At 43.6% G+C, this 27937-nt stretch overlaps 1 protein-coding gene across 2 annotated transcripts in view; it reads left to right on the forward strand.

Annotated features, from left to right (window-relative positions):
• The window catches only part of ddx52 (DEAD (Asp-Glu-Ala-Asp) box polypeptide 52), a 44514-nt gene that overhangs the window by 13516 nt on the left and 3061 nt on the right, over positions 1 to 27937 (forward strand). For both annotated transcript variants that reach the window (XM_078422732.1, XM_078422733.1), the window contains 9 exons: positions 1380 to 1491; positions 1797 to 1869; positions 6438 to 6641; positions 9820 to 9910; positions 12304 to 12426; positions 16795 to 16945; positions 19004 to 19079; positions 20824 to 20895; positions 24232 to 24324. In XM_078422732.1, the coding sequence (XP_078278858.1) occupies positions 1380 to 1491; positions 1797 to 1869; positions 6438 to 6641; positions 9820 to 9910; positions 12304 to 12426; positions 16795 to 16945; positions 19004 to 19079; positions 20824 to 20895; positions 24232 to 24324 (995 nt within the window). The remainder of the gene's footprint in view (positions 1 to 1379; positions 1492 to 1796; positions 1870 to 6437; positions 6642 to 9819; positions 9911 to 12303; positions 12427 to 16794; positions 16946 to 19003; positions 19080 to 20823; positions 20896 to 24231; positions 24325 to 27937) is intronic.

The raw sequence follows: 27937 nt of genomic DNA on the forward strand, positions 1-27937 counted from the left end.
TGAATTTGGCCATTTAGGTTCAGAACTGGCTTACTGGTAGAAGCTGGAGGATTGTTGTGGAAGGGTGTTATTCTGGCTGGATGTCTGATCAGTGGAGTTCTGTAGGGATCTGTACTGGGACCTCTTTTGTTTGATTATATATAAACGACTTGGACATAAATGTAGATGGGTTGGTTATTAAGTTGGCAGATGATTACAATGAATGGCGGTGCTGGCTCAAAGGGCCAAATGGCCTCCTCCTGCACCTATTTTTTTTTGTTTCTTTGACACAAAATTAGTAGAGTTGTTGACTGAGCAGAGGTGTCAAAGAGAATCTTGAGGTTCAAGTCCACAGCTCCTTGAAAGTGGCAGCGCAAGTAGATAAAGTGGTAAAGAACGCATACAGTATGCTTGCCATCATCAGCTGGAACACTGCGCATAACAGTCAGGAAGTCATATTGCAACAGAGTGGGGCGCAGTGGCAAAGTTGCTACCTTGCAGTAACGGAGACCTGGGTTAGATCCTATCTACATGTGCTGTCAGTAAAGAGTTTGTATGTTTTCCTTGTGACCACGTGGATTTTTTTCTCGGTGCCCCGGTTTACTCCCATATTCCAAAGACATTCAGGTTTGTAGGTTAATTGTAAATTGTCCCTCGTGTGTAGAGTAGAACGAGTATAAGCCCCCCCCCCCCCCCCACCATATTCCAAAGCCATTCAGGTTTGTCGGTTAATTGTAAATTGACCCTAGTGTAGAGTAGTACGAGGAAAAGGGTGATCGCTGGTTGGCTTGCACTTGCTGGACCTGTTTCCACACTATGTCTCTAAAATAAACTTTGGACTTTATAGGACTTTGGTTAGACCGCATTAGCAGTATTGGATGCATTTCTGGTCATTCCATAACTGGAAGGATGTGGAGACTTAGGAAAGGGTGTAGAAGAGTTTTAACAGAATGCTGTATTAGAGGATATTACCTAGAAGGAGGTGTCAGACAAACTTGGATTGTTTTCTCTGGAATGTCAGAGTTGAGGGGAGACCTGATAGAAGTATATCAAATTATGAGAGTCATAGGGTAATCAGCGAGAACATTTTTCTTAGCGTGGATATGTCACGGGTTAGAGGGCATTGTAGTGAGAGGGTTAAAGTTTAAAGGAGATACATGATGCAAGTTTTTTTTAATAAGTAGGTGCCTGGACTGCCAGGGTGGGGTGGTAGGGGCAGATGTGTTAGTGGCATTTAAGAGGCTTTTAGATGGGCACATGGGTAAGTGGGGAATGGAGGGATATGATCGTGTGCAGGTACAGGAGATTAGTTTACTTTGGCATCATGTTTGGCATGGACATTTAAGGCCAAAGTGCCCATTCCTGTGCTGTATTTTGTGTTCAATGTTCTCCATTTTCAGACTCATCGAGAGCTAGTAAAACTCTCTGAAGGCGTTGGTTTTAGAATTCACATGATCAACAAAGCAACTGAGGCTGCCAAAAGGTTTGGTCCCAAGACTTCAAACAAATTTGGTAAGTAAAGCTGCATATTTCAACTTTTAAAATGGGTGGAAAAAGATGGGCTTCAGTTTTGGATTTGGCTGTTGGTACCCTTGCCCTTGAAGGGTGATGGTATTGTAAGGTTTTTTGTTGAAATTGTCTGCATTTAAACTATCTCACACTTTTGTGATGGAGAGAATGGTAAAATCAAGAGGAAATGTCATGGGCAACGTTTTTTTTGTGAAACATTTGTTTCTAAATTACGTTGATGACTACTCTTGTTCAGTTTTCTGGCTTTTCGCAACCATGTTTGTTGAAATTATTTTCTTTGTCTCCAGATATTTTGGTGACAACTCCAAACAGGCTGATTTACCTGTTAAAGCTGGAGCCCCCAGCACTGGACCTCAGCAGGTTGGATGCTATCACTTTTTTTTCACAAATGTTGCTGAGAAGCTGTAGTTGATGCATGGTAGATTCGTAGAACTGTATAACATGGGATCAAGCTCTTCAGCCCCACTCATCCATGTGCACCAAAATGCATACTGACACTAATCCCATTTCACTGCATTTGGCCTATATCACTCTAAATCTTTCCTATCCATGTACTTTCCTGAAGATCTTTTGAACGTTGTAACTGAATCTGGCTCTCAAACTACCGGCCGTGGGTCCGGATACAATCTGGCCCGCGGGGTGATTTGGGGGGGGGGAAAGCGCTGTTAGATTATACACAGAAAGTGAGCAACATAACTGCTTAAACTTGCAGGAAATATGAATTTTGTGCAGAAGGAAAATGCAAGTCCGATCTGCAGCTGTCACCTCCCCAGTCCCCAGCTCCCGGGGGTGAGTGGAAGCTACACCCATATCCGGCCATGCGGTGACGTGGGCGGGATGGGGCTGGCGCAGGGGAAGGTGGGGAGTCTCAGCGTTGTTGTGGACACCGGGAAGTGCCTGGGCTGTCGCCGCAGAGACCGCTACCGTGTACCTGAGACCCAGTGAGTGCGTGGATAGAGGCTGGTGGGAAGTCGCCACACTGAATGAGGCTGCAGCCGGCGATCCAAATTCTGAGCTGCTCTCCAGGGTGGGGGCTTTGGGTTTGGGTTAAGGTCAGGTGGGATGTGAAGACATGCTGGTAGTTATGCGGGAATAGGGAAGAGAAGGGAGAAGGTGGTGGTAAAGGAAGGGGAGGGGAGCAGATTAGGGAAGTGAGGGTTTTTAGGGATGAGGAAGGGAAGAGAGGTTGTCGGGGGGGGGGGGGTGGGGGGAGTAGTTGGTGAAGTAGGGAGGGAGGGGTGAGGAAAGGAGGAGATGAGAGAAGGGATGGTGTTTTGGGATGAGGGAAAGAAGGGAATTTAGGGACGAGGTAAGGAAAGAGGATGAAGTAAAGGAGGGGAGTAGTTGGTAGGAAGGAAGTGGGGATGAGAGAAGGGATAGGATGAGGAAAGGGAGGGGGCATGTGAGGGAGAAGGTGAGGGTGGAGAAGGACATGAGAAGTGAGGGGAAGGATGAAAGACATAAGAAGGATGGGGAGCGGGACCTTCAGGTGAGATGATGGACAGACCATCTTTCACCATGCCAGGTAGCTGCTGTTTGGCTGTTCACCACCCAGCCAGCCCATGGTGGGCAAAACATAAACACTAGGAAGACTGGAGTTCAGGGGAACAGAATTAGGCCATTTAGCCCATCAAGTCTACTTTGCCATTCAACCATGGCTGACCTATTTTCTCTCTCAACCACATTCTATTGTCTTCTTTCTCTCTGTAACCTAATCAAGACCTATGAATGAATGAATGAATAAGTTTATTGGCCAAGTATGTATATACAAGGAATGTGCCTTGGTGCTCCACTCACAAATGACAACACAAACATACAGTTAACAATTAAGAATAAAGCATAACCACATCAAAACAATAAGGGTACAACATTACGGTCTAAACATGTGGGTGAAAATAAACCAGAGCAAAAAAGAGACTACAGACTTTGGTTATTGAGTAGAACTATCACTCGTGGAAAAAAGCTGTTTTATGTCTGGCTGTGGCTGCTTTGACAGTCCGGAGTCGCCTTCCAGAGAGAAGTGCTTCGAAGAGTTTGCGGCCAGGGTGAGAGGGGTCAGAGATCTTGCCTGCTCGCTTCCTGGCCCTTGCAGTGTACAGTTCGTCAATGGGGGGAAGGTTGCAGCCAACAACCTTCTCAGCTGTGCGAACGATCCGTTGCAGCCTCTGGATGTCGTGCTTGGTGGCTGGGCCAAACCAGATCATGATGGAGAAGGTGAGGACGGACTCAATGATAGCAGGATAGAATTGGACCATTATTGCCTGTGGCAGATTGTGTTTCTTCAGGTACCGCAGGAAGAACATCCTCTGTTGGGCCTTTTTGGCTGTGGAGCCGATGGTGGCCCCCCATTTAAGGTCCCTGGAGATGATGGTTCCAAGGAACTTAAATGACTCCACAGATGTGACTATGATGTTGTTGATGCTGAGTTTCGAAAGTCTACAATTAGTTCCACTGTCTTGAGAGCATTGAGCGCCAGGTTGTTGTGATGGCACCAGGATGCCAGCTGTGTCACTTCCCCTCCGTAGGCAGATTCCTCCCCATTCTGGATCTGTCGGATTAGTGTAGTGTCATCCGCAAACTTGAGGAGCTTGACAGAGGAGTCTGGAGGTGCAGTCATTGGTGTAGAGAGAGTAAAGGAGAGGGGAGAGTATGCAGCTTTGCAGAGTTCCTATGTTGAGGGTCTGCGGGTCCGAGATGTGCTTTCCCAGCTTCACATGCTGCTTCCTGTCTGTCAGGAAGTTGATGATCTACTGACAGATGGGTTCAGGCACAGTCAGCTGGGAGAGTTTGTAGTGTAGTAGCTCTGGCACAATGGTGTTAAAAGCAGAGCTAAAGTCCACAAACAGAATCCTGGCATAGGTCCCCTTGCGGTCTAGGTGCTGGAGGATGAGTTGAGTATAGGAGCAAAGCGGTTCTTCTGCAGTTGTACAGTGCCCCAGTGAGACCGCACGTGGAGTACTGTGTGCAGTTTTGGTCTCCAAATTTGTGCAAGGATATTCTTGCTATTGAGGGCGTGCTGCGTAGGTTTACTAGGTTAATTCCCGGAATGGCGGGACTGTCATATGTTGAAAGACTGGAGCGACTAGGCTTGTATACACTGGAATTTAGAAGGATGAGAGGGGATCTTATCGAAACGTATAAGATTATTAAGGGGTTGGACACGTTAGAGGCAGGAAACATGTTCCCAATGTTGGGGGAGTCCAGAACAAGGGGCCACAGCTTAAGAATAAGGGGTAGGCCATTTAGAACGGAGATGAGGAAAAACTTTTTCAGTCAGAGAGTTGTGAATCTGTAGAATTCTCTGCCTCAGAAGGCAGTGGAGGCTAATTCTCTGAATGCATTCGAGAGCTAGATAGAGCTCTTCAGGATAGCGGAGTCAGGGGGTATGGGGAGAAGGCAGGAACGGGGTACTGATGATCGGCCATGATCACATTGAATGGCGGTGCTGGCTCGAAGGGCCGAATGGCCTACTCCTGCACCTATTGTCTATTGTCTATTGATGAAGTGCAGGCCTAGATTGACTGTGTCGTCCACTGATCTATTGGCCCTATATGCAAACTGCAAGGGGTCCAGCAGGGGGTTTGTGATGTTTTTCAGCTGGGCCAGCACAGGTCTTTCATGACCACAGAGGTAAGTGCGACAGGCCTGTAGTCATTAAGACCAGTGATCCTTGTCTTTTAGGGTACAGGGACAATAGTGGAGACCTTGAAGCAGGCAGGGACAGTGCAGGTTTGCAGGGACTGGTTGAAAATGTCTGTGTAGATCGGTGCCAGTTGTTCGGCACAGAACTTGAGGGTTGAGGGGGAAACATTGTCCGGTCCTGGAGATTTCCGGCTTTTCTATTTTCTGAATAGCCTCTCCACCTCCGCAATTTCTATTGTTAAACTGGAGTCATTCTATCAATCTCTGCCTCAAAAATACCCAATATCTTGGCCTCCACTGCTGTCTGTAGCAATGAATTCCACAGATTCACTACCCATTCCTCCTCATCTCCATTTTGAAGGTATGACCTTTTATCCTGATGCTGTGACCTCTGGTCCTAGACCTTCCTATTACTGGAAACATTATTTCCACATCCACTCCATCTAGGGCCTAGATACTAATCGTAATTAATGCTTGCTAGGCAATCTTCTTCATAAGAAACGAAATTTGTAAAGTGAAATACTTTGTAGTTAGAGCAGAGATTGAGACACATGAAAGCAGGTTGTAAAAACGAAGGCAATGAAAGTTGTGGGAGCGTGCGTGCGTTCGCGCATGCACAACTGATCCGGCCCGCATGAAGTGGCATTTTGCCCATTCCGGCTCATGACCTAAAATGAGTTTGACACCCCTGGTATAGTGCATTAAAATGTATTATGTAGTGAAGAGCTGATTATTGTTACATAATCCATATTGCATAAGGAAAATACTAGTTAAAATATTAGCTGGTGCATGCAGTAAAGTAGCAACATATATAGCCCTGCCTGTCTTATCATTTGTAATAATAAATGACTTCTCTGGTTTTTAAAAAGCTGTCCATCGGTATTAGTTTTTCCAAAGTATTCCTGTGTTACAGATGCGTGGGAAACAGAAATTACAGAATTTGCCGATTACTAGCCCAAAATTTGAGATACATAGTAATATTTCCTCCTGCGGAATTTATGTGAATGGGGTTGGGCAGTATATAAATTAACGTAAAATTTATATTTATTCATCTTGCATTGGCGCATGCGCGGATGGAAAGAAACAATGTAGATTGTTATCTAGGAATACAACCTCACTCTTTTTGCAAGAACATGGGACATCTGTGCTGAGAATGTTACTAAATTCTTGGCTCAATTGGCTTTGAGAAGTATTTTGAATGTGTTTATATTAATGTTTTAGTAGTTTAGTAAGATGTAAATTAAAATGGTCCTGATTTCTAAAATGGTCCTATTGATGAATTTCAGAGTTGAGTGGTTGGTTGTTGATGAATCGGATAAATTATTTGAGGATGGCAAATCCGGATTCCGAGATCAGTTGGCCACCATCTTCCTGGCCTGTACATCTCACAATGTGCGGCGAGCTATGTTCAGTGCCACTTTTGCAATGGATGTGGAGCAGTGGTGTAAACTGAACTTGGACAATGTGGTTTCTGTATCAATTGGTATAAGGTGAGAATAAGAACACATTGTTTGTGCTAAGCTTAAAAAGAAAAGTCCTCAGTTTATTTTATCATCCGCCTTTGCTCAGCCTCCTCACCTAAGCTGTTTGAGCCCAGCCTCAACACTTGCCCTCAAACAGAGCACTCCACCTCAACACATGGTCACTTCCAGTAGGCTGCTCCACTTTGCCTTCCTTATCCACAATTAACCCCATTTGTCAGCTGCCCCGTAGCTTTATATGCCATGGCAATTCAAAAGCTCATCTAGATAGTTAAATGTGAGAATATCTGCTCAATTTGGGAATTGCTTTCCAGATTCCAGATCCCTTGTCAACTTCTTACTCCCATCCCCAAACCTTTGTTCTCGAATTGTAGGTACCTTTGTTAATGGGGAAAACATTTGCTACTATTTAATTATTCCGTGCTCATTTGTCAGGTCCCCTGTCCAGCACTTTCTTTTTTTTAGTTTTTAGAGATACAGCACAGAAAAAGGCCCACCGAGTCCACGCCGACCAGCGATCCCCACACACTAACACTGCCACTCACACTAGGGACAATTTACATTTTTATAGCAAGCCAATTAACCTACAAACCTGTATGTCTTTGGAGTGTGGGAGGAAACCGAAGATCCCGGAGAAAACTCATGCAGGTCACAGGGAGAACGTACAAACTCCGTACAAACAGCATCCGCAGTCAGGATCGAAGCCGGGTCTCCGGCGCTGCAAGCGGTGTAAAACAGCTACTCTACCACTGCGCCACACTGCTTCAAGAATTTAAAAATAAACTCTGTTTTCTCCACATATCTGAGGCAACGCATCCCAGGTAGTTTTCTGGTGAATAAAAGGACACTAAATGCTGGAGTTATTCAGTAGGTCAGGTGGCATCTCTGGAGAACATGGACAGATGGCATTCCAGGTCAGGACCCTTCTTCAGACTAATGTGGTGAGGGGGAGAGAAAGCTGAAAGAGAGGAGGGGCAGGACAAAGCCCAGCAAGTTATGTGGGTACAGGTGAGGGAGGGTTTTGATTGTTGGACAAAGGTCAGAGATGAAAAGAGAAGAGTTGTGAATTATCAACACAGAGGAAAGAATATGGAGTGCGGAGAGAAATTGGTGCAAATCCAAGTGGAGCACAGGAAAGAATAGCGGCAGCTGTTTTTTTTGTTTTTTTTGTAGATTAGTTGCCAAAAATCGAAGAATTAACACTCGTGCCATTAGGTTGTGAGCTAGCCAAGCGGAATGCGAGCAGCTGTACATCAAGTTAGCATGTGGCCTCACTCTGGCAAGGTGCGGCTCAGGAGAGAAAGGTCAGTATGGGAAAGGAAGTTCAGATAGTTAGCGATCCCCATACTACTGCCACTACATTAGCGGCACGGTGGTGCAGAGGTAGAGTTGCTGCCTTACAGTGAATGCAGCGCCGGAGACCCAGGTTCGATCCTGACTATGGCTGCTGTCTGTATGGAGTTTGTATGTTCTTTCCGTGACCTGCGTGGGTTTTCTCCGTGTATTTTGTTTCCTCCCACAGTCCAAAGACATACAGGCTTGGTAAATGTTAAAAAAATTGTCCCTAGTGTGTGTAGTCCAGCAAACGGACCTATACCATGCCAGGTGCCAGCTCTGATGCCTCATACCCACCCCTTGACCATGACCCCACAGAATAACACCAGGCCACCAACTCTGAGACTGGGTTTGAAGAAGGGTCCCAAAACATCACTGATCCATGTTTTCCAGAAATGGTGCCTGACCTGTTGAATTACTCCAGCACTTTGTCTGTTTTTGTGAATCAGGATTTACAGTTGCTTGTCTCTCTAATTCTCTTTCCCAGTTCCGACAATGGTCCGAGACCCAAAACATTAATTGTTTTATCATCCATAGACGTCAGCTTTAATAATATTAGTACCTATTTTTTCACATACAGATGCTCTTGAAACAGGTGAACATTTTTTTTTTTTCAGGTAACCATCTGCTGCATTTTACTTTATACTATTGTTAAACATGTTCTGAATGAGGTAGCTTTAGAGATTGAGGCATTAGTGGAGATCTTTCAAGTATCACTACAGTCGGGAGTGGTCCCAGTGAACTGGAAAATTGCAAATGTTACTCCACTGTTCAAGAAGGGAGCAAAGCAGAAGGGGTGAAACTTTCGGCCGGTTAACCTGACTATAGTGGTTGGTAAGGTTTTAGGGTCCACTACTATTACGGATGAGGTTTCCGCATACTGAGAGACACTTGGTAAAATAGGCCGAAGTCAACATGGTTTTGTTAAAGGGAGATCTTGTCCGACGAATCTGTTGGAATTCTTTGAGGAAGTAAATCGCAGGATAGACAGGGAGTCGATGGATGTTGTTTACTTGGGTTTTCAGAAGGTGCCGCACGTGAGGCTGTTAAACTAGATGAGAGCCCATGGTATTTGAGGAAAGATACTAGTATGTCTCGAAGGTTGGCTTCATGGCAGAGGACAGAGTGGCAATAAAGGGGGCTTTTTCTGGTTGGCTGCTGGTGAGTAGCGGAGTTCCGTAAGGGTCGGTGCTGGGGCTGCTACTCCTCACGTTGTATATCAATAATTTGGATGAGGGAATTGAAGACTTTGTGACCGTGTTTGCAGATGATACAAAGATAAGTGGAGGGGCGGGTAGTGTAGAGGAAGCAGGGACTCTGCAGAAGAACTTGAACATGTTGGAAGAGATAACAGACAGATTGCAGCATAGCAAAGTTTGCAGTCATGCACTTTGATAGTAGGAATAAAGTCGTCGACTACTTTCTAAATGGGGAGGATTCAGAATTTACAGGTGCAAAGGGACTTGGGAGTGCTGGTGCAGGATTCCCAAAATGTTCATTTGCAAGTTGAATTGGAGTATTGTGAGCGGTTTTGTGTTCCATATCTGAGGAGAGATGTGCTGGTGTTGGAAAGGGTCCAAAGGAGGTTTACAAGAATGATGCTAGTGATGATTGGGTAAACGTACGAAGAGCGTTTGATTGCACTCGGCCTGTACTCGCAGAGTTTAGAAGGATGGGGGAGATCTCATTGAAACTTACCGAATAGTGAACGGCCTGGATAGAGTGGATGTGGAGAGAATGTTTCCATTAGGTAGATCAGCTATGATTGTATAGTGGAGTAGACGCGATGGGCCAAATGACATAATTCTGCCCCAATAACTGATGAACAATTGGTTCTATTTTTTTCTTCTAGGAATTCGGCTGTAGAGACTGTGGAACAGGAATTACTTTTTGTAGGTACTGAAAATGGGAAATTGCTGGCCATGCGAGACCTGATTAAAAAGGTATATGTCAACAGTATAATTTCCAACTACTTAGCTGTTTGAAACAGGAAATCTTGTATTTGAGTTGAAATGTTCATGTTTTTGTACTCAGTGTGTGATCTGCTGGTGTCCTGATTGGAATTTAATTACTTGTGTGATGTTGGAGAAGCATTGCACAATAAAAGATTTTGTGCCAACTTGGCCTTAATATTTCAATGATATCAGTAAATGAACAATGCCCAAGACTAACATAATGCTGTTCTGTTAGAATGTTTCTGATAGTAATTAGTTTAGTTCAGAGCATGGAAACAGGGCCTTCGGCCCACCGAATCCATACAGACCAGCAATCCCCGCATGCCAACACTATCCTACACACTTGGGACAATTTCAAACTTCAAGCCAATTAGCCTACAAACCTGTACGTCTTGGGAGTGTGGAAACCAAACCCCCCCCCCCGGGAAAACCCACGCAGGTCACTATACAGTATATAGTATACTTGTGTAATTTCCACTCTGGGGCACCAATTATTAACTTTGACATCTTTCAATAATGCAGACTTTTTTTTTTTTTAAACACAAATTTCCCTACTTGTCACATCAAATGTTTCTACCTATTACTTCAAACATTATATCCATTTTGTCTCTTACTATCTTTATGAAATACATATAATGAACAGCTGTTTAATGCTTAATTAAAATGGTAGATAATTAGTTTAATTTGAGCCTTGTGTTAATAAATGACCTTTATTCTATTCAAATTTGGCATTGTTGAAAGCATCACTTAGAATCTTTGGTGGATGCAGAAAATAAATGTTCCACCTTATGGTCATCCGTTTACTGCTAAACTGGGGAAATTTATAAGGTCATAGCAGAATTAGGGTAAGCGGTCCCATCAAGTCTACTCCGCCATTGAATCATGGCTGACTTATCTTTCCCTCTCAACCCCATTCCCCTGCTTTCTCCTGTAACCTTTGACCTCCCTTACTAATCAAGGGCCTGTCAATCTTGGCTTTAAATATAGTCAATGACTTGGCCTCTGTGGCAATGAATTCCACCCTCTGACTAAAGAAATTCCTTCTCAGCTCCTTTCTAAAGTTACGTCCCTTTATTTTGAGGCTGTGCCCTATGGTCCTAGATTCTCCCACTAATGGAAACATCCTCTCCACATCCACTCTATCCAGGCCTTTCACTATTTGTTAAGTTTTGGAGGTTTCCCCTTGTCCTTCTAAACTTCAGCGAATATAGGCCCAGAGCCATCAAATGTTCATCATGCGTTAATGCCGTTGTCCCTGGGGTCATTCTCATAAACCAGAAAGGTCAGAGTGGGAGAGGGAGTTGAAGTGCTCAGCCACCGGGAGATCAGGTTGGTTGCTCCACACCTTCGCTCAGTCCGCCCTAACCAACCTGATCTCCCGGTGGCTGAGCACTTCAACACCCCCTCCCACTCCCAGTTTGACCTTTCTGTCATGGGCCTCCTCCAGTGTCATAGTGAGGCCAACTGCAAATTGGAGGAACAGCACCTCATATTTCGCTTGGGCAGCTTACAGCCCAGCGGTATGAACATTGATTTCTCAACTTTAGATAGTTCCTCTGTCCCTCTCTTCCCCTCCCCCTTCCCAATTCCCAATTCTCCCACTGTCTTCCTGTCTCCACCTATATCCTTTCTTTGTCCCGGCCCCGCTGACATCAGTCTGAAGAAGGATCTCGACCCGAAACATCACCCATTCCTTCTCTCCAGAGATGCTGCCTGACCCGCTGAGTTACTCCAGCATTTTTGTGATACCTATGATGAAAGAATGGATCGAATGGATCACGAGTTTAGAAGGATGAGAGGGGATCTTCCATTTAGGAGTGAAATGAAAAACTTTTTTACCCAGAGAGTTGTGAATGTGTGGAATTCTGTGCCACAGAAGGCAGTGGAGGCCAATTCATTGGATGTTTTCAAGAGTGTTAGATATAGCTCTTGGGACTAACGGAATCAAGGGATATGGGAAAAATGCAAGAACGGGGTACTGATTCTGGATGATCAGCCATGATCATATTGAATGGTGGTGCTGGCTCAAAAAAGGACCGAATGGTCAACTTCTGCACCTACTTTCTATGTTTCTGTGTGATTAATGCTTGGCATGGACTTGGTGGGCCAAAGGATTTGTTTCAATGCTGCATCTCTAAAACCACCTTGCAATTTCCTTGCATGGCAAGGCCAACTGATTCAATGCAGATTTGTGGCACGATTCCACATTAAACCACTTTAATTGTTTCATTAAATGTTTTAGATAACACCATTAATATAGATGAACATGACGCATTCTTACCATTACATAAGTATTCCCTTCCTCATAGATACAGTCTAAGATTTTAATATTGTGAATTGTTTCAATTGCATCAATATGTGATTCTTTAAATTCTTCAAAGGGTTTTTCACCTCCAGTGCTGGTCTTTGTTCAGTCTATTGAAAGAGCAAAGGAGCTGTTTCGTGAGTTGATCTACGAAGGCATTAACGTTGAAGTTATCCATGCAGAAAGAACGCAACAACAGGTATAATGTTTATTTTCTTATTTTGTTTGAAAGAGTCAAACTTACTAAATTATTGGATCAACAGTTGAAAAGGTTTAGTGGGCATTAAGTGTTGATTATATTAACTATTCCAAAATATCCATTCCCGGGAGTGGTGGCGGGAAATTACGCCTAATCTTTTATACTAATACAATACTGCTATATATACTCAACACATCAGAGAAGTACATTAATCTGCCAAACCAGTGTACTAATACAATATTGCTATACATACTCAACACACCAGAGAAATACATTAATCTGCCAAACCAGTGCAAGAAATTAACATACTTCAAATCAGAACTGAATCATAGTCACAGAGTAAGGTAACTGGACCTGAAGCCCATTTGTCCATGCCAACCAAGATGCCCCATCTTTCCTTTCCTTGTTTCTGTCTAAATGTATTTTAATGTTGTTATTGTACCTGCCTCAACTATTTCCTCTAGCAGCTCAATCCATATACCCTCGACGCTCTGTGTGGAAAAATATGCCCCTTGTGTTCCTATTAAATCTTTCCCCTCTAGAAGCCCCCCCTATGGCCTCTAGTTCTTGATTCCCCTTCTCTGGGAAAAAGACTCACCTTATCTATTCCCCTCATCATTTTATGTACCTTGGAGACCACCAGACTCCTGCATTTCAAGAAATAATGTCCTCGCCTGCATAAACTCTCCTTTTATCTCAGCTCCTTGAGTCATGGCAGCATCCTTGTAAATCTTTTCTACATCTTTTCCAGCTTAACGGGATTTTTCATAAATCAGAATGACCATAAAACTGAACACCATACTTCAAATACGACATCACCAAGGTCTTGCACAGCTGTAGCATAACATCCCGACTTCTACTCGATTCCCTGACTGAAGGCCAATGTGCAAAAGCAGCCCCGCCACTCTATCTACATGTTGTGCCTTTCTTAGGGAACTCTACTTGTATTTCTAGGTCCCTCTGCACTACAACATTCCCCATGGCCCTACCGTTCAGTGTGAAGGTCCTGTCCTGGTTTGCCTTCTCAAAACGCAACACCTCACTAATGTGAATTAAACTCGCCATTTCTTAGCCCGCATGCCCAGATAATCAAGATCCCAGCGTCATTCTTGATGATAACCTTCACTACCTATGATACCACATATTTTAGCCTCATCTGCAAACTTACTAATCATGCCTTGTACATTCTCAACCAAATCATTGATTTAGATGACAAATAGCGATGAACACAGAACCCATCCTTGAGGCTCGCACTCATCACAGGCCTCTAGTCCAAGCAACAACTTTCCACCACCATCCTTTGCTTCCTGCAATCTAACCTGCCAGAACTGCCTACCATGCGGAACCTCATCTTGGGCGTTGTTCAAGTCCTTATAAATGATGACTGTGGCCCTGCTCTTGTCAACCACCTTGGTTAGTTCTTCAAAAAAACTCAATGACATTTGTGAGATATGTTCTCCCAGGTACAAAACCATGCTGACTATCTCTAAACAGCCTCTGTCTATCCTTATGCATGTCTATCTAATACCTAAGAATCCTCTCCAGTAACTTTTCTACCACAGATGTTAGGTTTACTGTTTTATAGTTCCTAGGTTTTTCTTTGCAGCCCTTAAACAGAGGTCCATCACTTGCCACCCTCCAATGTTTTGGTGGCTTCCACATGTCAAACCCCATAATCAAAACCATACCCATTTAGGAATTGTCATGTTCTCATTTGGTCCATCTAGTCCATGCTAGTATCTGCAGAGGAATCCAGTATATTCAATCTTGTTACTTGCTTTATCCCCCTGTGTGTCACATTAAATATAAGGTTTGAGGATGTGAGCTATTTTGGAAGGAATTCTGAGATGTTCTTTCTTTCGCTTGATATTGGCAAACTGCACATTTGTCAGAGATTTTCAACAGTGGTTGCAAATAGTGGTAGAAACACTGGAATTGTTATGAGAGATGTTGAACATTTTCATCTGGTATCAGGCTTCTGAATGGTCCTTCTATAAGCTCGGGACAGGCCAATTCTCTGCTTTGTTGCGGACATTGTGGCACTAATTGGGCTTTATCTCTGGAATTGTTGCTCTTTAATGACTATATTTCTGCATCTTCCCCTTTGTTCTACCTTTTGTACTTCTGTTTGACTCTATTGTATTTATGTACAACATTATCTGATTTCTTGGACAGCATGCGAAACATAGCTTTTCTTTGCACATCGTTACACAGTCACAGTCATGCAGCATTGAAATGGACCATTCAGCCCAGCTTGCCCATGCTGACCAAGATGTTCCAACTCCACAAGATCCACCTGCTTGTGTTTGGCCCATGTTCCTCCAACCTCTAGATTCGGGCACAGTTTCTTCCCAGCTGCTAACCGGCAACTGAATCATCCTACCAACAACTCGAAAGCACTCATGAGCTTATACCTCATTGGAAACCTTCGGACTATCTTTAATCAAACTTTACTGGACTTTATCTTGCATGAAACACTATCATGAATCTATACATTCTAGATGTCTCTATTGTAATCATGTATTGTCTTTCCACTGACTGTTTAGTAAGCCTCAAAAGCTTTTCACGGTACGTTGGTACACGTGACAGTCAACTACGCTAAATATTTCTCTAAACCTTTCTTATGCACATACCTGTCTAAATGTCTTTCAAATGTTGTTGTAGTACTTGACTGAACCTCTAATCTGGCAACTCATTCCCCTCATGTGGAATCTCCTACAGGACAGGAACAGGTGAGAGGTTAGAGGTTGGTATGGAGGGTGGTGAAAGAAAGTTTAGTGGACAGAATTGCCAGATGAAGGGCGAAGAGCGAGGAACAAAGTTCGGTATAAACTGCATGTATTTTACTGCAAGGGGCCTGACGAGTAAGGCAGATGAGCGTAGGGCATGGATAGGTACGTGTGGCTAGTACATTATAGCCATTACTGAAACCTAGTTAAGAGAGGAAGGGGTAGGACTGGCAGCTCAATGTTCCGGGTTTCAGGAGAGACAGAGGTGAGAGTAAAGCATGCAGGTACAGCAGGCAGTGAAGAAAGCTAATGGCATGTTGGCCTTCATAATGAGAGGAGTTGAGTTTCGGAGTAAGCAGGTCCTTCTGATGTTGTACAGGGCCCTGGTGAGGCCCACACCTGGAATATTGTGTGCAGTTTTGGTCTCCTAATTTAAGGAAGGACATTCTTGCTATTGAGGGACTGCAGCGTAGTTTCATGAGGTTAATTCCCAGGATGGCGAGACTGTCATATGATGAAAGAATGGAGCTGAAGGGCCGGTTTTCACGCTGTATCACTCTATGACTAGTGTGGCTGGGGCATGTTGGGCGGCATGGGCAAGTTGGGCTGAAGGGCCTGTTTCCACACTATCAATCTATGACTCTCAGTCCTGGCAACTCATCATAAATCATTTCTGCATCCTTTCCAACTTAATGTAAACTTTCTTACAATAGGGTGACCAAAAACATTATTCCCTTTGTACAGTATCTGTACACTGTAGACGGCACTGTACACTGGATAGCATGCAACATGAAAAGCTTTACACTGTTCCTCTGTCCATGTGATAGCAATAAACTAAACTAAAACTGAACACAATACTCCAAATGCACCCTCAAGTCTTATATAACTGTAACATAACATCCCAACTTCTATGCTCAGTACCCTAACTGATGAAGGCAAATGTATCGAAAGCCTTTTTAATCACCCTGTCAACCTGTGACACCACATTCAAGGAACAATGTACCTGCATTTCTAGATCCCTCTGCTCTACAACGTCCCAGGGCCATGTATGTCCTGCCCTGGTTTGACTTTCCAAAATGCAACAGCTTGCTTTTGCTGTGTGGTCTGAAGCAAGATACTGAATGACTTGGGATGCCTTCTACTTTCAAATTTAAGCTAATTTCTATACGGTATTGCATCCCTCTACAGCAATGCTAATGAATTCTGGAATAATACTTAAGGTATTGAGCAATATCTGTCATTGCATGTGGTATATAACACTACAGTTGACATCTTCATTACAGGGAATTGGAGATGGGGCATGTTCCGAGAAAACAGGCTGATTTTTCCGTAATCGGAAGTTGCATCATCTGCACATCAAAAAATGAAAATTGAAAAAAACAATGTTCTGTTGACTGATTTACACTCTTCCCATAAATCTTTTCCCATAAATTCTAAGGGTGATTTTTTTTCCCCATATCTCAAATTTTAATATTGCAATTTTGTAGGGGAGAATTTACATTCTTCAAATGATTATAACATGGGTGTTCGTCAGTATTTGTGTTAAGCAATGTGCACAGTTGGTATTACAGAAAATTGTAGATAGATCTCATCTATGTTTTCTATTTTGCGGTCTGGAATACTTGCCTTTTTTCTTCAGAGAGATAACGTAGTGCGCAGCTTCAGAGCAGGAAAGATTTGGGTCCTCCTTTGCACTGCACTAATGGCTCGAGGCATTGATTTCAAAGGAGTGAATTTAGTCATCAACTACGACTTTCCAACCAGTGCTATTGAATACATCCATAGAATCGGTGCGTATGTTTAATTTTTCCTTGATGCCTTGTGAAATTGCTTTGTTTTGAAGATTAACTTAGAGGTACATTGAATTTTATTAATATGTTTTTAAATTGAATTAAGTTACAATGTTATTAGACAAGAGCTCAGGAGGGTACATTGGGTAAGTCCACATCTGACGTGAGAGTGATTTAAAGGCTAGTTGACCGAGGTTCATGTTCCACTAAGGAGAAGTAGTAAGGATGGCAATGTAAGTTAACATTGGATGACCAAAGAGGCTGTATATTTAGTCAGAAAAAAAAGTAATTGCATGCATGGTTTAAGGATGAAACCAGAGGGGCCTTTGCGGAATATAAAGCAAGCTGGCAATAAGAAGAGCCAAAAGGGGCCAAGAAGTGGCTTTGGTGAGCCTCTGGGATTGTTGTTGTGGCCCAGTGCTGTTTGTGGTTATATCAATAATTTGGATGAGAATGTTCAAGGCATTATTCAGAAGTTTGCAAATGGTTCTTAAGAAGATGTTATTGAGATAGCAAAGGTGGTTATCAAAATATACAGCATTTTCGTCAGTCTGACAAGTGGGCTGAGGAATGGTTAATGGATTGTAATTTGGGTAAGTGCAAGGTGTTGCATTTTGGGAAGTTAAACCAGGGCAGGACTTTCATGGTATGGCAGGGACGTGGAGTCTTGTCGGGCAGAGGGATGTAGGACTGCATATGCATCATTCTTTGAAAGTGGTATCACTGATAATCAAGTTCAAGAAGGCTTTTAGTACATTGGCATTCATCAGTCAGGGTACAGAGTATAGAAGTTGGGATGTTATGTTACTGTTGTACAAGATGTTGATGAGGCTGCACTTGGAGTATTGTTTTCAATTTTGGTCACCCTGCTATTGGATGGTTATCAATCTCCACCTTGAAATATCCAATAACGGCCTCCACAGCCATCTGTGGCAAAAAAATTCACAGATTCACCAGTCTCTGACTGAAGAAATTCCTCCTCATCTCCTTTCTGAAGGTACATCCTTTTTATTCTGAGGCTATACCCTCGAATTCTAGACTCCCACTAGTGGAAACATTCTCTCCACATCCACTCTATCGAAGCCTTTCACTATTTGGTAAGTTTCAATAAGGTCCCCCCCATCCTTCTCAACTCCAGTGAGTACAGGCCCAGTGCCGTCAAACACTCACCATATGTTCAACCCAATCATCGCCACGATCATTCTCGTAAACCTCCGGACCCTCTCCAACGCCAATACATCCTTCCTCAGATATGGGGCCCAAAAATACTCGCAATACTCCTAATGTGGTCTGACCAGTGCCTTATAAAGCCTCATCTTTACATCCCTTCTTTTATATTCTAGTCCTCTCGAAATAAATGCTAACACAAGAGTATAAGAAACTCTTTTTCTGCAGTTTTAATCTAGCATTGTTCCTGATTTACCTTGTTTCTGCTGGTTATCTTGTATATACTGCCTTTATCTGCCTTTATCTTATATGGCTGCCTTTGTCTGATTTGAAAATATTTTGTATTTCTTCATAATTTGGTCCTCTGGCGCAAAAATACTATTTTATGGCCCTTTTCTACATTGCTCATGACTTTTTTCTCTTGTTCTGTTTTTGGCTCATTCCGCATCTACTGAACAAGCCTCTAACTTGTTTGAAAACGCACGCCTCCAGATTCAGGGACATTCTTCCCAGCTGTTATCGGGCAACTGAACCATCCTCTCACCAGCTAGACTGCAGTCCTGACCTCCCACCTTCTGCACTGCAGACCTTTGCATTATCTTTAATCAGATTTTAACAGACTTTATCTTGCCCTAAATATTGTACCTTTTATCCTTTATCTGCACACCATCGACAGCTTGATTGTAATCATGTATAGTCTTTTGACTGGATAGCATGCAACAACAAGCTTCCAGAGTACAGTCTCTGCTTTGCCATTTTTATGCAAAGTTGCCTTTTATTATGCCTTTCTTCTATTTTCTATTTCTCCCATCTTATGGAATGTTCAGCAGTATTCTACAGTAGATGAAAGTCAATATTAAGTGTTGGTAACAAATGTTTTGTTGTATCTAGGTCGTACTGGAAGAGCTGGTCACCAAGGAAAAGCTAAAACATTTTTTACAGAAGACGATAAACCACTTTTGCGAAGGTCAGTTTGAACATGAATCTCCAGAAAATTAGATGTTCTGAATTGTCTGGGGATAGCTCCTCTGTTGCTGGTTATATCGAGCAAATGCACGCTTGTATTTTTATGTTAGTTGTTTATGGGAGAGAAGGTAATCTTCAGTATGGCAAAGCATAATCGAGTTGTGCCTCACTACCATTTAAAGTGTGCTTTTATTATGCTTGTATTGTTAATTCAGGTTGAACACCGATTTTTCCAGCCAACGATGGTACGCCCACCAATATATTTTGGACAAAATTACGAGTGTTTAGTTAAAATTCCCTTCCCACATTGCAAGTGGCGAGTGCACTTTCCGGTTGTTTCCCTTCGTGAAAGAATCAACTATGCTCTCAATCTTCTCTCCTGTTTCACAAAGACAATACAGTAAACCCTTGATTTAACGACCCGCTTATAACAGATATTGGATATAGTGGACGGACCTTCCAACCTATCCCCAGCTCCCACCATCTCCCAGACCCCATTCCCGACTCGCAAGAGTCACTCAGCGGGTCAGTATCTCTAGGGAATATGGAGAGATGACATTGGGACCATTCCTCAGACTCATTCAATCAGTTGAGACTCCAGCACTATGTGTCATTTCACTTTAAACTTGGTGCTGATGCTGCGGGTCTGCACCAGTGAGCCCTTCATCATTGGTTCACACGAATGTTGTTGGGGACAGCGGTTTCTTCAGCCCACTGCCAATGACAACGTGCTTGGTCACTGTGGTGTTCCCTCCCCTCTCACCTGCTATCGCTTCCAAGGTGGAGTAGGTTGGAAACTCCAGAAGAGGATGAGGATGCGCGAGCGGAGGGGGACAGGGCCACAATGTGAGCCACGACAACAGCTGTGTCACTGGAACGTGTGGCGAGTGAAGGGTTCGCTGGGGGACTTTGAGTCAGGTGCAGGGTCGGAACAGGGCCTCTAAATGGCCGGGAAGACGGAAGGAGCCGAGGATGGGTTGGCAGGTCATTCCATTTATGTTCAGTTTACATTTTATATTTGTTTAATTTAAGTTTCTGGCACTCTATGGTGTTTTAGAGACATAGGAGGGTGTCATTAGCGGGACAAGTGTCATTTCCAGCATCTATCAGGCTCTTGAACACTACAAAAACACTTTCTAAACTATAAACTGTCTTTGATTACACAAAGAACTTCAAGCTTTTTTGCACACTAATTGGGGCTATTAATTTATTGATTTGTTTTGTTTATTATAAGTTGAGTCGAGTGTTCCATGCCCGTTATGCTGCTGCAAGTAAGAATTTCATTGTTCTGCTGTCGGTACATATAATTAAATACTCTTGATTCTTGAGGTTTTTCTTTGCAGCCCTTGTATAGATGGACACATTAGCCATCCTCCAGTCTTCCAACATTACACCTGTGTTTGACAATGACGTATATTTCAGCCACGATTCATGCATTTCTTCTCTAGCTACCTTAAATTTCCTTGGATATTCCTGATCAGGGTTTGTTGGTCTATTCCACGATGGAATCCAGGCACTCAATGAATATTATTGAAGAAGGGCCTCGACCCGAAATGTCACCCATTCCTTCTCTCCCGAGATGCTGCCTGACCTGCTGAGTTACTTCAGCATTTTGTGAATAAATACACTCAATGAATAAAGTAGTTCTTCATACTTAGCAGTGTTGACCGTGCCATAAATGAGGTTATAATTATATCTTTTGCGAAATGTACTGTTTTTAATTAATTTTCTTTCTGTCTATTCAGCATAGCAAATATCATGAAACAAGCTGGCTGCCCTGTACCTGATTACATGATGCAAATAAATAAATTGCAAAGGTAACTGATTTTAAATATGTATTAACTAAGACAAGGAATGCTATGTCTAGCTGTTTCACTCACTGGGACCATTTGAACTGCGTAAGTGGTCAGAGTTCATTGTTACCCACCATATTGGGCATATGCGGCTTCAAGGTCAATAACAGTACATCACTTCCAAACACGTACTTCCCTAGAAATCGACCTGTATTTACTCCAATGTGGATGCCATGAATTTCTATTAAAAATAGAAAATGGTGAAAATAGCAGGTCATACCAGCAATAACTTTGGGTTTGTAGAAATGTGTAAAAAACCAAAAAAACTTGCTCTGCACATCTCCATAAAACATTCTCCCCCCCAACTTATTATGCCCTCGCGTGTTGGACATTTCCTCCTGGGGGGGGGGAAAGGTTCTGACTGTCGACCCCATCTATGACTCATAATTATATATACTTCTATCAAGTCTCTCCTTAACCTCTGACGTTACAGGGAAAACAATCCAAGTCTATACATCCTCTCCATGTAGGTGAAACCCTCTAATCCAGGCAGTATTCAGGTAAACTGCTTCTGCACTCTCTTCAAAGCTTCCACATCTGTAATTGGGGCGACCAGAGCTGCATGCAATCAATACTCATTATGCAGCCCAACCAAAGTCCTTCGACTTCCTGACTCTTGCACTCATTGCCCCCAGCATACCCTATGCTGCCTTTACCACCCTATCTACTTGTGCTGCCACCTTATGAACGTGGATCCAAGATGCCTTTGCACATCATTGCTGTTAAGGCTCTTGCCAGTAACTGCGTATTCTTTTCTTGCATTCAACCTCCCAAAGAACAACACCTCACACTTGCACGGGATAAACACCATCTGCCATTTCTGCAGCTGCTCCATATTCTGCTGTCTCATCTGACAGCTTTCTTTATTGTTTGCAACTCCTCTGATTTTGGTGTCGTCAGTAAACTTACTCACCAACCCATTTACATTGATATCTAGGTCATTTATATGTATCATAAACAGCAGAGGTCCCAGCACGGATCCCTGCAGAACACCACTGGTCACAGACCTCCATCCAGAACATCTACATTCCACCACAACCCTCTGTCTTCTGTGACTAAGCTAGTTTTGAATCCATACAACCAAGTCATCATGAATGTTGCATATCTTGCCCTTCTGGATCAGCCTTCTGTGAAGGACCTTGTCAAAAGCCTTAATAAAATCCATGGTTACATCACCGCCCTCCCTTCATCCATCTTCTTTGTCACCTCTTCAAAAAACACGATCAAATTAGTGAGAGACAATCTGCTGCACACAAAGCCATGCTGGCTATCCCTAGCCCATTCTCTCCTATTAATCCTATCTCGAAGAATTCTTTCCAATAGTTTACGAACCACTGAGTTGAGGCTCACAGGCTAAGTTTCCTGGATTTTCTCTCCTTCCTTTCTTAAACAAAGGAACAGCATTGGCCACCCTCCAGTCCTCCGGGATATTCCTGTGTCTAGAGAAGTAACAATGAAGAAGTAACAATGAACAAAGCAACAATCAAGGCCCCTGCAATCTCCTCTCTTGCTACTCTCAATTACGTGGGATTGATCCTGTCAGGCCCTGGGGACTTAACCATTAGGCTTGTATACACTGGAATTTAGAAGGATGAGGGGGGATCTTATTGAAACATATAAGATAATTAGGGGATTGGACACATTAGAGGCAGGAAACATGTTCCCAATGTTGGGGGAGTCCAGAACAAGGGGCCACAGTTTAAGAATAAGGGGTAGGCCATTTAGAACGGAGATGAGGAAGAACTTTTTCAGTCAGAGAGTGGTGAAGGTGTGGAATTCTCTGCCTCAGAAGGCAGTGGAGGCCAGTTCGTTGGATGCTTTCAAGAGAGAGCTGGATAGAGCTCTTAAGGATAGCGGAGTGAGGGGGTATGGGGAGAAGGCAGGAACGGGGTACTGATTGAGAGTGATCAGCCATGATCGCATTGAATGGCGGTGCTGGCTCGAAGGGCTGAATGGCCTACTCCTGCACCTATTGTCTATTGTCTATTAATGTTCTTCAGGAGCCTCAGCACTACCTCTATCTCAATCTCAAACTGCCTTACAATATTTGTATTCTTCACACTGATCTCGTTGTCAGCCAAGTCCTCCTCCTTGGTGAATACAGATGCAAAGTACTTGGTTAGTACATGACCTCCATCTTCCGACTCCAAGCATAGATTCCTTCATTGATATTTGAATTGACGACCTATCTTCACTGATTGTGGTCTTTGGATCAGAAAGTCAAGGGTTTGTCCCCCCCCATGCAGGACACTGTCACTGCACTGAGCAGCTCCTTCAGTGACAGACTTCTTCTCCCCAAGTGTGTGAAGGAGAGATATCGAAGGTCCTTCCTTCCTGCTGCCGTCAGACTGCACAATCAGCACTGCTCCCAGCAGACCAATAAATAAAGATAATTGCCGTTTATTTTTTAATGAATGCTTATTTATTTTTGCTATCCACTTTGCTGCTGTAACTCTGCAAATTTCCCTTTTGTGGGACAAATAAAGGATTATTATTATTATTAATTTGTAGGTCCAGGAGTTTGGAGATGAGTTCCAATGACTGTCCATATGAGCAATCTTTAATTTCTGTTTCAATGTCCAGAATGAGAAAAGGTCACAAATTCATGTATTTTGCATTCTTTTAATTTTTTTTTTTTATCCTAGCCCTAAGTCCTACTTTATTTTCTTGATTTACTTTTTCCAAGTTTAGGCATCATTTCACTTGAAGTCCAGAATGCTAAAAGTTCTGTCAAATATCATTTAACTTCCATTGAGAATTTAGATAATGCATTAAATGATTGATTGCTACCTTTACATTGTAGAAGATACATGCTTTAGGTAACTCAGTGGGACAGGCAGCATCTGTGGAGAGAAGGAATTGATGACGTTTCGGGTCGAGACCCTTCTGACTGAGTGAGGGGAAAGGGGAACAAAAGATATAGACTGTACTTTGGAGAAATGAATGGATAACGATAATCGGGGAAATGGGTACACAACAGGCCATTGTTGGCAGTGGGAGAGGTGATAACGAGTACATGGACTGAGGAACTCAACAGGATGACAGTAAAACTAGTACGAAGACTAGGGTGGGGGAGAGATGGAGAGAGAGGGGATGCAAGGGTTACTGCGTGGTTGTACTTTTATCACTGTACATCAGGTAGGATATCCAGTTTTTAAAAATTTCTTTAATCCTTTGAAATCCTCGAATTTCTAGGAATCCTATTTCGAGGATTTCTAATCCTAGGAAATGCTAAGAATTTCTTTAATCCTTGAATAGTGTGACCGTGTAATAATGATTGCCACTTTGCCCTCATTGCAGTAAACAACGGAAAAGGGTCATCAAAAATCCAATCAAACGAGCGACCATCAGGACCACTCCAAAATATTTCCTAGAAATGGCGGCCAGAAAGACGTACGGTTCTTTAAAATCTCATATTTTGAATTAAATTGTATACAATTAAATTATATTTAAGTAACCAACAAATCAAGTAATTTCAGAATCAAAGTTCCCAGTACCCTTTACACGTGACCCGCTGCTAGATTAAATATTGAGAAGGGGTGACAGCCACAGTATACGTTGATCTTGTATGTTGAAATTTATATAAATTCTGATCTGAATATTCAGATCTGTTGTCCTTTTAAATATTAAGCACTTCAGTACTCGTTGGGTCTACTCATCTTTAGTTTATATTTAAATTCTTGCCTTGAGTATGAAGATAAAATTATTGTACTTCAATATAATTTTAATTTAAATGATCAGGACTGTGCATGTTAGGTTAGATGGAAGAGTTATAATATTCATAGGACATGAAATACAATCCTCCATGACAGACTGATATAAAAGTGGTTTTAATTTACTTTTATTCGATGTCTTCGTTTAAACCTTTCAAAGAAAATTGAGTTGCAGTGGGAACGGTCTCTGCGGCCAGCAGTAAGGGGTGGAGATGGAAAGATGTGGTTAGTGGTGGGATCCTGTTGGAGTTTGTGAAAATGTTGGAGGATTATGTGCTGTATGCTATGGCTGATCGGGTACCAGTCTGGAGGTGGGCAAGCTTGTGATCTGTAGCATCCAAGGAGGTGAGGAACCATTTGGTGAGGGCGTGGATCTGGAGTCGAATGAAGTAAAGTTGAGGTTCTGGTTTAGAATACTCTACATAGTTCCCTGAATGTGGCTTTGCAGGTAGATAGGTTAGTAACAAGGCTTTTGACACATTAGTCTTTATCTGTCAGAGAACGGAGTACAGAAATTGGGATGTTATGTTACATTTATTTATTTTTATAGCATCGATACGGAGGTTGCAATCTTAATCTCATTGTACTTGTACAATGACAATAAAGATATTTCAGTGTAAGAAATCCATAAACAGAACTACATTGTCTCTGCCTGCTCATGTCCCACCGAACTTATTTCCACCTACCTCGACTCCATCCTATCCCCTCTGGTCAAATCCCTCCCCACCTACGTCCAAGACACCTCACACGCTCTCCATCTCCTCGATAACTTCCGGTTTCAAGGCCCCCACTCCCTCATCTTTACCATGGATGTCCAGTCACTCTACACTTCCATCCCCCACAAGGATGGTCTCGAAGCCCTCCGTTTCTTCCTTGACCGTAGAACCAGCCAATCCCCATCTACTAACACACTCCTCCGCCTAGCAGAGCTGGTTCTTACCCTTAACAACTCCTGTGACTCCTCCCACTTCCTCCAAACCAGAGGCATAGCTATGGGCACTCGCATGGGCCCAAGCTATGCCTGCCATTTTTGTCGGCTACGTCGAACAATCCCTGTTCCGGGCGTACACTGGCCCCATCCCTGAACTCTACCTCCGCTACATCGACGACTGCATTGGTGCTACCTCTTGTACCCATGCAGAACTCACTGACTTCATACACTTCACTTCCAATTTCCACCCTGCCCTTAAATATACCTGGACTATCTCCGACATCTCCATCCTGTTTTTGGACCTCACCATCTCCATCACAGGACACAGACTAGTGACTGACATCTACTATAAACCGTATAAGAAAATAACTGCGGATGCTGGTACAAAGGGGTCTCGACCCGAAACGTCACCCATTCCTTCTCTCCCGAGATGCTGCCTGACCTGCTGAGTTACTCCAGCATTTTGTGAATATCTACTATAAACCCACTGACTCGCACAGCTATCTGGACTACACGTCTTCCCACCCTGTCTCCTGCAAAAAGTCTATCCCCTACTCCCAATTCCTCCCTCTACACCGCATCTGCGCCCGGGTTGAGGTGTTTCACACTAGGGCATCAGAGATGTCCTCATTCTACAGGAAACGGGGCTTCCCCTCTTCCACTATAGATGAGGCTCTCACTAGGGTCTCTTCTACATTTCGCAGCTCCGCTCTTGCTCCCCCTCCCCCCATTCGTAACAAGGACAGAATCCCCCTTGTCCTCACCTTCCACCCCATCAGCCAGCGTATCCAACAAATCATCCTCCAACATTTCTGTCACCTCCAACGGGACGCCACTACTGGCCACATCTTCTCATCTCCCCTTTCTGCGTTCCGCAGAGACCGTTCCCTCTGTAACTCCCTGGTCCACTCGTCCCTTCCTACCCAAATCACCCCATCCCCGGGCACTTTCCCCTGCAACCACAGGAGATGCAACACCTGTCCCTTTACCTCCTCCCTCAACTCCATCCAAGGACCCAAACAGTCTTTCCAGGTGAGACAGAGGTTCACCTGCACCTCCTCCAACCTCGTCTATTGCTTCCGCTGCTCTAGATGTGAACTTCTTTACATCGGTGAAACCAAACACAGGCTCGGCGATCGCTTCGCTCAACACCTTCGCTCAGTCCGCCTTAAACAACCTGATCTCCCGGTGGCTGAGCACTTCAACTCCCCCTCCCACTCCCAGTCTGACCTTTCTGTCATGGGCCTCCTCCAGTGCCATAGTGAGGCCCACCGGAAATTGGAGGAACAGCACCTCATATTTCGCCTGGGCTCCTTGCAGCCCAGTGGTATGAACATTGACTTCTCCAACTTTAGATAGTTCCTCTGTCCCTCTCTTCCCCTCCCCCTTCCCAGATCTCCCACTGTCTTCCTGTCTCCACCTATATCCTTCCTTTGTCCCGCCCCCCTGACATCAGTCTGAAGAAGGGTCTCGACCCGAAACGTCACCCATTCCTTCTCTCCTGAGATGCTGCCTGACCTGCTGAGTTACTCCAGCATTTTGTGAATAAATATTTAATTTCATTTCATTTGTACAAGATTTTGGTGAGGCTGCACTTGGAGAATTGTTTTCAGGTTGAGTCACCTTGCTATAGGAAAGATGGCAATAAGCTGGAAAGAGTGCAAAGAATATTAATGAGGATGTGGGGGCTTGAGCTGCAAGGTGAGATTGGGCTGTTTGGGAGTTTATTCCTTGGAGTCCAGGAGGCTGAGGAGTATTTTTGAAGTGTATAAAACTATGAGGGGAAAGGATAAGTCGTAATCCCAGGGTAGTGGAATCAAGAACTAGGTTTAGGGTGAGAGGGGAAAGATTTACTCGTCGGCTGAGAGCAACATTTTCAGAGGGTGGTGGGTATATGGAACAAGCTGCCAGATGACAATAAATGAGGCAGGTACAATAATATTTAAGATACTGTGCTGGAGTAACTCGGCGTGTCAGGTAGCATCTCTGAAGAACGTTGGTAATGTTTCCGTTTGGGATCCTTCTTTTGACTGATTGTGGTGGGGCAGGAGAAAGATTTGGCTGGAAGAGAGATGGGGCAGGAGAAAGCCTGCCAAGTGATGCAAGTTGGAGGGGAAGGTTGATACACAGATGATTGGACATATTTCATAGAGCTGAAAAGACTAAAGGTGCGAGATAAATATGGAAGGACAAAATGTAAAGTCAGAGGAAGGCATATGGGTCAGGTGAAGAGAAAGCATTGATTGAAGGTGTGGATCTGGCAGACGATAAAGTGAAGTTGAGGTCCTTTGCAGATCTGGGTGAATGAGGCCCTGAGCTGCGGGAAAGACAGCGAGGACCTTCTGGTGCCGGTGCATGGTGG

The sequence above is a fragment of the Rhinoraja longicauda genome, chromosome 26, assembly GCF_053455715.1.
Source record: "Rhinoraja longicauda isolate Sanriku21f chromosome 26, sRhiLon1.1, whole genome shotgun sequence".
In the NCBI taxonomy this organism is placed as follows: Eukaryota; Metazoa; Chordata; class Chondrichthyes; order Rajiformes; family Arhynchobatidae; genus Rhinoraja; species Rhinoraja longicauda.